The 9,212-nt window shown below is 45.8% G+C and overlaps 1 protein-coding gene across 1 annotated transcript in view; it reads right to left on the reverse strand.

Annotated features, from left to right (window-relative positions):
* The window catches only part of LOC145390879 (sulfotransferase 1 family member D1-like), a 36,467-nt gene extending 30,889 nt beyond the window's left edge, over positions 1-5,578 (reverse strand). The window contains exon 1 of the mRNA XM_080265619.1: positions 5,554-5,578. Within this exon, the coding sequence (XP_080121745.1) occupies positions 5,554-5,578 (25 nt within the window). The remainder of the gene's footprint in view (positions 1-5,553) is intronic.
* Between the last annotated feature and the right edge of the window lie 3,634 nt (positions 5,579-9,212).

The raw sequence follows: 9,212 nt of genomic DNA on the forward strand, positions 1-9,212 counted from the left end.
CAAAAACCATAACTTTACTTTTGTTTACGTTAACTTTCAGATTCCTCCTCCTACACACTGTCCCAAATTCATTCACCAAACCTTGCAACTCTCATTCATCTTCACTCAACAATACTGTATCATCAGCAAAGAGCAACACCGGAATCTTTCAAATCTCACCCTCATTCATTAGAGCCACCCCCACATCCACTGCCCTACCTTGCACCTCCTTTACAACTCCATCCATGTATATATTGAACAGCCATAGAGACATCACACAACCCTGTTTCAGTCCCACATTGAGATCAAAGAACTCACTCAGCTCACCATCCACTCGCACCGTAACCCTAGCTCCTTCGTACATACTCTTCACAGCGTTCAGCAATTTCCCCTCCACTCCATATATTCTTAATACCTTCCACATACCTTGCCTATCTATTCTGTCATAAGCTTTCTCCAAGTCCATGAAGGCAGCATACATTTTCTTTCCCTTCTCTAGATACTTCTCCACGAAACATCGTAGAACAAATATCTGATCTACACACCCTTTTCCCTTCCTAAATCCCCCTTGTTCTTCTCCAACTAGCTCCTCTGTCATATGCCTAACCCTATCATTGAGTATTCTACCATATATTTTACCAGTCACACTAAGAAGGCAGATACCCCTATGGTTACGACATACTTCTCTCTCCCCTTTTCCTTTATATAAAGGAACAATTATACCTGATTTCCAGTCCTCTGGAACCCTTCCCTCTTCCCAAGCCAATCTACACAACTTCCATATCCACTCCACAACAATCTCACCCCCATACTTCAGCATTTCACCACACACTCCATCAATTCCTGGGGCCTTTCCCAACTTGATCTTCTTCATTGCTTCCACTTCTTCCGTCCTACTGATCTCTTCCTCCCTCCTCTCATCTCTTCTTCTCCCAGCCATTCCCCAACCACTTATACTCACATTGCTGTCACTCTCCACATTCAACAAATCCTCAAAGTGCTCCTTCCATCTCCTCAGTTTCTCTCTCTTCTCCACCAACAATCTATTATTCCTATCTTTCACTCCCCTGCTATTTCCCCTTCCACACTGCCTTACTTTCTCTACCTCCTTCCAAAACAATTTCTTACTCTTCCTCCATTTCACACTCAGATTCCTCCCAAACTCTTCATCCACTTTCTTCTTACTCTCCTTCACCAGTCTCTTAACCTCCCTTCTCCTACTCACATATACCTCTCTCTTCTCTCTCTCATCTTCTCCCCTACCTCTACTCGCTAACCATTCACTATATGCCTTCTTCTTTAGTTCCACAGCTCGTTTCACCTCATCATTCCACCATGCTGTCCCTTGCATGCCCTTGCATCTCCTCCTCACTCCACAAACCACCTCACACGCTGCGCCTATCTTTTCCGTGAATATCTTACACACGTCTTCCATCCCTTCCATCTGCTCTAGCTCATACCTTCCCAATCTTTCTTCCACTATGCTCTTATACTCTGCCATTTTCTCACTATCTTGCAAATTCTCCTCTCTTCTCACAGGACCTGTTTCCTCCTGTCTTCCCCTTCGTCTCCTCAACCACTTTCTTTGCAGCTCTACCTTGGCCATCACTAAGTGATGGTCCGAGACTCCATTCCCCCACTCTCTCCACATTCTTGCATCCAACACTTGTCTTCTCATTCGCTCATCCACACACACGTAGTCTATCATTGCCTTTCGTTCAACAAGTTCACCATCCATCCTCCTCATTACTCTCCATGTATACCGGTGGATCATCTTATGTCGAAAGTAGGTGTTGGCTATTGCCAACCCCTTACCAGCACAGATGTCCACCAAAGCACAACCATTCCCATCTACGTCAGCTGGCACACCCCACTGACCAACCACTCCATCCACTCGTACATTCCCAACTTTGCCATTCATGTCTCCAATCAACAGCACTCTCTCGCTCCTCTCAAATTTGTCCATACATGCTTCTACTCTCGCCCAAAACTCATCTTTCACTCTTGCCACTCGGCCCTCTGTCGGAGCGATCCTCTGTCGGGGAGCTCACCATCCATTCATTCAGTGTAGTGCTACTCTCGGATGACTGACCTTTCTCTCTTCTTTCTTTCCGTCATTCCTCTGTCTTTCTTTCCTACTTTGTTTCCTCTTCCTTCTGTCTACAGGTGACTCTATACTGAGTGACAAGCCATATGGTTTCCTGTACACCACGAAACCATTTACTACGCTGGATGGTAACCATATAACCAAGTTATGGCGCCTGGTGGTTAGTGGGTAATTACGGCCCTCCAATCGAATTGAGTCGGTGCAGGTTTATATCCAAGGGGTGGTTGGGGTTTATTGCTCATGTAATGCCACTCAGGGATGAGTGAGGCTGGTCACCCTCATCTTAAATGTGAGGACCAATTTGCCTAGCCCCAGGCTTTTACGCTTCACATGGGGCAACACAGGATTAGATAATGATGATGATAATAATAATAATAATAATAATAACAATAAGAAGAAGAGCAGTCACAGAGTTCAGCATTCGCGTCCACCAACTGATTTGACGGAATATTTGACTTTGCCTCGTGACCCTGACCTTCGACAGACTACTCTCAATATCAGTTTACTTCATTCTTGTCTAACTTTTTAATAATTCCACTAACGTTCGTTCAGATAAGATCAGTAATGTTTGAGCTGACTTTTGCCAGTGATCTTGAAATTTAATCTTTCCTTGCTATCTTGCCTTTTCACTGCATTCAAAAATAAATTTCTCTTTCACTCTTTTTTTTTTTACCTGAAGACTTCCACAAGGTTTAGCTGATATTAGACAGAATCTGTTTAAGCTGATCTTGTCGTGGGTCATCGACACCTGTCTCACTCAAGAACACTAGATCACACTCCAGGGTGATCCTCAACTCATCCACCAAGCTGGATCCAAATCAGATCAAAACTGTTTCACTTACTTTATTCACTTACAGATATGTGGCTCGAGCTTTGATCTTTTCCTGTGACCTTGACTTTTGGTTGATTGTTCTCAAAACTGTATCCCTCTGTTCTTCCTTTTGTTCTTCCTTGACCTTTGACCTGTTGTTCTCAAAAGCAGTACGTTTGCTCCTTAGCCGGTTGTCAACCCATCCACCAAGTTGGCTAAAATTGGATAATAACTGTTTGAAATATGTTAAACTCTCACATGGGTCAGGGGGCTCAAGTGCCTGGTTGTACAAACGTCCCTCAAGTACTTCCCCGTTCCCGGCAAAACTAGGTCAGGGTCAGGCAGCATGCACTGACCTCTGTCCCTCTTCCTTCTCTTGTTTCGCTCTTTTTTTTTTTTTTTTTTTTTTTTTTTGAATAGGGAGGGGACACAAACCCCACCCCAACCTTCCAAGTCAGGAGAGGGCTCACCACTAGCCTATGGACAGGGGCGTGGAATCCCTGACTATGGCTATCCAGGTTCTCAGAGTTTTCCTTCTCCCAGGTGGATTGCCAACCAAGGCTAACCAGCTCCACCCAGCCTACTAGATGGTCGTTGGCATAAATTGGTCATCCGCCCTTTGACAGGTCTTGCTTGTCATCCTGCAGGGTGTCTAGTCACCCTCCTCACTGGCCTAGACCAGTGGCGATGCCGGTTTATTTGCCGACGATCCGACCATGGAACAGGTAGTACTGGATTACATGGTACCAGTAGCAGAACAGTGTCTGACCTGACAATAGTGATGACAGTGGTGGTGATAACAGTAGTATATTATAGTGATGACAGTGGTGGTGATAATAGTAGTATATTATAGTGATGACAGTGGTGGTGATAATAGTAGTATATTATAGTGATGACAGTGGTGGTGATAATAGTAGTATATTATGGTGATGACAGTGGTGGTGATAATAGTAGTATATTATAGTGATGACAGTGGTGGTGATAATAGTAGCAGTGGTCACAGTGGCAGTGATACTAGTGGGGAAGATGAGCAATGTAGTGATGATGGTGGTAGTGATAATAGTAGTAGTAGTGACAGTGGTAGCGATATCAGTGCGATGAGGAATGTAGTGGTGATAAGTGATAATAGTAGTAGTCGTGATAGTGGTAGTGATGAGAGTGGGGGACGATGAATGTAGTGATGATAGTGGTAGTGATGAGAGTGGGGGACGATGAATGTAGTGATGATAGTGGTAGCGATAATAGTAGTAATGGTGATAGTGGTAGTGGTGATAGTGAGGGAATGATAAGGAATGTAATGATGATAGTGGTAGTGATGATAGTAAGGGGATGATGAGGAATGTAGTGATGATAGTGGTAGCGATAACAGTAGTAGTGATAGTGGTAGTAATAATAGTAGTAGTGGTGATAGTGGTAGTGATAGTAGTACCGGTAGTGATGATATTGGAGGAAGATGAGGAATGTAGTGATAATAGTGATAGTGATAATAGTAGTTCCGGTTGTAGTGGTAGTGGTAGTGATGACAGTGGGGGGATGATAAGGAATGTAGTGATGATAGTGGTAGCAATAATAGTAGAAGTGATGATAGTGGTAGTGATGATAGTGAGGGGGTGATGAGGAATGTAGTGATAATAGTGGTAGTGATAATGTAGTCCCGGCAGCGGTTATAGTGGTAGTGATGATAGTGAGGGGAAGATGAATGTAGTGATTATAGTGGAGGGAAGATGAGGAATGTAGTGATGACAGTGGAAGCGATAACAGTAGAAGTGGTGATAGTGGTAGGAATCATAGTGGCCGTGATGGTAGTGGTGGTATGATAGATTTTTAGCAAGGAAAACAACATTGCAAAGTGGTATAACTCCGCCTGAATCAGGTTTTAGGCAGGGCATGACCCCCGTGGGCTGCCCATGCTAAGGGGGTGTGCTCTGCGGGTCTGGGGATCTGTTGGTATGCATAGCTATTTACCTGGGCAACGCCGGGTACCCCTGCTGGTGCCAGAATTAAAGCATCGGTATAATGGAATCATAATAATAAAACTTCAGTGTTGAGACTATACTGGTATTTGTATTTACATGTTACACAGTATAGTGATCTATATACAGAGTGCATTGTGCATCAGATGAACATTACAGTGCCACAGTGTGTGACATCCGTATGTAATATAGTCACAGCTTAAATGTCTGCATACTATAGTTGGTTTGTGTTCACCTGATGGGCCAGGTGTAATCAGATTGGAGGATAAATTTAACTAGTAACCAAGGAGGCTTATTCTCTCCTCATAACTAAAGCTCATCGGATATCTCATAACCATGATTTAATCTTCAAGCTGCGGAAGTGGCCGCCTGTGTCACATGAAAACATACAGACTGTATTAGGCCGAAGTTGTTGTTATTGTTGTGGCCCAGGACTCAGCTGACAGTGAACCCTGTGGACTGCAGGCTGAAACTGTTCTCTGCAGTCCATCATCCTTCTTTCGGGGGATAGAGAAGGAGCTGAGGAACTTTTACATAACCGGCCAGTGGAGCCACTTGATTAAACCAGTGCCACCACGTGAAGGCGTCCCCCTCCAGCGCCTTTTGGTTGATGTGGCATCGGGATAGCAATCAGTACTGTATATCTAAAGTTCTTTGTCTTTTAACTTACACCATAAAACTACCGACAAATCTGGCAGCCATGGCCATTATAGGGATAATGTCGAAGCGAAGCAGTCCAGAATTATATCAGAAGAATAAAGGCGCAAAACCTAACTTAACGCATAGATTGTTATCAAGGAACTAAGGCTAAATCATCATCATCATAATCATCATCAAGACTTCTTTTCTCACGTAGATGAAGCGAAAGTGTGCAGTGAGAAAAGAAAATGTTGGGCATCCTGTTGGCTGGTACCTATGGAAAAGGAAAAAGAAAAAAAAAAAACTAGATAAAAGAAGGGAAAAACTCTACAAGGGTATCAGCGTGGTGTGGTTTGGCACCTTCGTTCACACATCGCCGAATGAGATGCCGAATGCGCGCCGAACCGTAATCGGCTGGGATTCGGCCAGAATCAGGCCCAAACTGCCCGAATTTGGCCTTTCTGTCTGCTGTCTGTTTGATGTCACAGACAGTATACCGACGAAATAGAATGCAAACCGAACGCAAATCGAACGCAAACAGAATGCGCACAGACGCCAACCAGAAACTCCTATTTTGAAAATTAACCGCCATTTTTTCGGTGCGACATCGGTACAGCATCGACGATGCATCGGCGATGCATCAACGATGCATCGCCGATGCTGTACCGAGGGCATCCCGAGTGCATACCGAACTTCCCACGCCCACCCAGGGGTGTATATATATGCGCGTACCAAAAAGCCCATCACACGCCCAGTTCCAACAGAGCAACAATGGACATCACAGCAGTCATCCCCAGCGAAGTCAACAAGCAAGCCGTGGCCCTGTGGAGCAAAGCACAGACGAACTCCCTGCTCTACCTACCTGTACCTGGAAGACGAGGAAAAATACCACATTCCACCCCAGAGGAGGTGCAAGATTCGCCAGAAGAGGTCCTGTTGGTCCCGTGACTGGCTTCAACGACGGAAAGAATTTGGCCAATGGGAGAACCTTCTGCAGGAGCTGATACTGGAGGACAGGACATCATTTCGCAATTTCCTATGCATGGACGAGGACCTCTTCTATGAACTCCTTGAGAGAATTCGTCCTCGCATCGAGAAGCAGCGCACCTTCTGGCGGGAGCCCTTGGAGGCAGGTTTGAGGCTCTCCATCACCCTCAGGTACCTGGCCACCAGGGACAACTACCGCAGCCTTTCCTTTGGATTCCGAGTACCTCCCAACTCTATCTCCTGCATTGTGTACGAGACGTGTGAGGCCATCATCGCGGAGTACATGGACAAGGTGATCGTTTGCCCATCGACAGCCAAGGAATGGAAACAAGTTGCGAAGGGCTTCTCACGAAGGTAGCAGTTTCATCACACCGTTGGAGTGATAGACGGCAAGCACATTCGTATGCGTGCTCCTAGCAAAAGTGGATCCTACTACTACAACTACAAGGATTTCTTCTCCCTGGTCCTGCTTGCTGTGGTCGACAGTGATTACAAATTCATGTTTGTGGATGTGGGTGCCAATGGGGCAACTTGCGATGCCCAGGTATTTACCAACTCAACCCTACACAAAGTGCTCTCGAATAACCAAGTTCGACTGCCTCCCCGAGAACCTCTGATTGATGGCGAATGCCCGGTGCCCTACTTCATCGTTGGAGATGATGCCTTCGCCCTTCAAGAATGGTTGATGAAGCCCTTCCCCAACCGAGGTCACACCTACAAGGAGAGAATCTACAACTACCGCCTCTCCAGAGCAAGACGAGTGGTCGAGAACGCCTTCGACATCCTCGAGAACAGGTAAGTGAAATTTTGATGTCTACAAATGTCAGACGTATCTATATATCAATCTTGGCCGCAATCTTGGAAGTGGGGGTTGGAGTCCTCTGGGAACAGGTCTTCGGATCCCGCCTCCATTCTACTGTAGATGCTGTAGTGCGCCCATTCTCCTAGCTCTGGAAAGTGTGACTGGGATGCTTTGGCCTTTTATATATGCCTCGGTGGGCGGTGTTCAAAATTCTGTATACATTCTTGGGACAATCGGTATAATTTTGGTATGTATTCTGTCCATATTCGCCGATTCATCGCCGACATCGTACCGATTTTTAACGGTCATTTTGTCGGCGATGCATTGGCGAATGCATACTGAATGCTTGGAATGCATACCGAAGGATTACCGAATGCGACCCGAGGGCGTCCCGAGGAAGTGAGTTCGGGCAGGTCACACCGAATATTTCATGTTTGATGAAAAGGCCCTCTCCCACTTCGGCGTAAATAGGCACGATGAAGCCACGATGAAAATCGTGGCTGAAGTCGGTGATGTGTCGACGATTCTGACCAAGAATCGTGGTGTCGGCGTAATACCTGCGACACCAGTACGACAAAACGCCGAAACCTCGGCGGAGTATACAATATAACTGGCGACTAGTAGCCGACATATCGCTGATATGTCGGCATAATGCACAAGCATTATTCTAAATTCAAATTTTAACGGAATTTTTATGGCGACTCAATGGCGATAAAGGTACAACGGCGGCGTGCTGTCGACGATGTATCGTCGATGTGTCGGCGAATGCATCGCACGCACCTCGCAGACAAAACGCCGAGGCCATCGCAGGTGCCTCGCCGTCATCGGCGTATTTAAGGCAATTAATCGACGGTTCATCCGCGAAATGTCGGCGATATATCACCGACACTCGTAAGATGAAATATTACTGTCGCACAACCCGGTACATATCGTACGGTTTATGTAGGCTATGTCGTATTAACCTCACTGATGCATTGCCGATACATTGCCGACTCTTCGCCGTATGACCGTATGACATCTCAACGTTTTTTTTCACCGCCGATGCCTCGCCAATGTCGGCGATCATACGCGGTTTATACGCAGGATAATCGCCGATGTCGCCGAGGCGTCTCCTTGTTGTTTACGATTGATCTGCGAAATTTTACAAAATCGTGGAGGGCCACGACGTTTTCATGCAGCATGAAAACGTCGTGGTCCCCCACGACAAATTTCCACCTCGTGCGACGTATCGGCGCCATGCCACGAATGGACAAGATTTTGATGACGAATACCCACGATTAGGGATTTTTGACACATCTTGACTTTATCTTCCACACTTTCGCCGAAGTGGGAGAGGGCCTAAATATTCGGTGACTTGCCCGAACCCATTTCAAACACCCCAAAACGTTCCCGAAGTGCGCCGAATAGCCCAGAATTGACCGCCGAACGTTTCCCGAAACCTATTCGGCATGCATTCGGCTTCTCTGTCGGCGATGTGTGAACGGGGTATAAGTCTCCATCAGCCCCTCATCATTTAATTCTTGCCAGCTTCAGACGATTTCATTAGGCTTAGCAGAGACCTATCGAAGTGGAGGGGTTGGATACAGCTTCAGTAACCTCCTCACTGCTACGATGCTCTCCTAAACTGAATAAAATCGTCTGGAGGTAGTAAGAATACACTAAAACTTGCATCTTAGTGAGGCCCATATCTTATGTGGCGAAGGAGGCTTGGTAGCACCTCTTCCTTAGCAATGGATTTTGCATATCAAACCTTAACACTGCCTTGTGCGTTATTTATTTCACCTTGATATTGACCAAGTTTGCATCAGTTATACAGAGGAGGACAATGAATTAAACTGTGCAGAATAAACAGGTAAGGAATGGGTGTTACGAAAGCTCAGTAGTCACTTAATACACCTCTATGCAATTAGCTCA

This window comes from Coenobita brevimanus, chromosome 16, assembly GCF_032717465.1.
Source record: "Coenobita brevimanus isolate Jiangsu-jjx chromosome 16, ASM3271746v2, whole genome shotgun sequence".
NCBI classification, from domain to species: domain Eukaryota; kingdom Metazoa; phylum Arthropoda; class Malacostraca; order Decapoda; family Coenobitidae; genus Coenobita; species Coenobita brevimanus.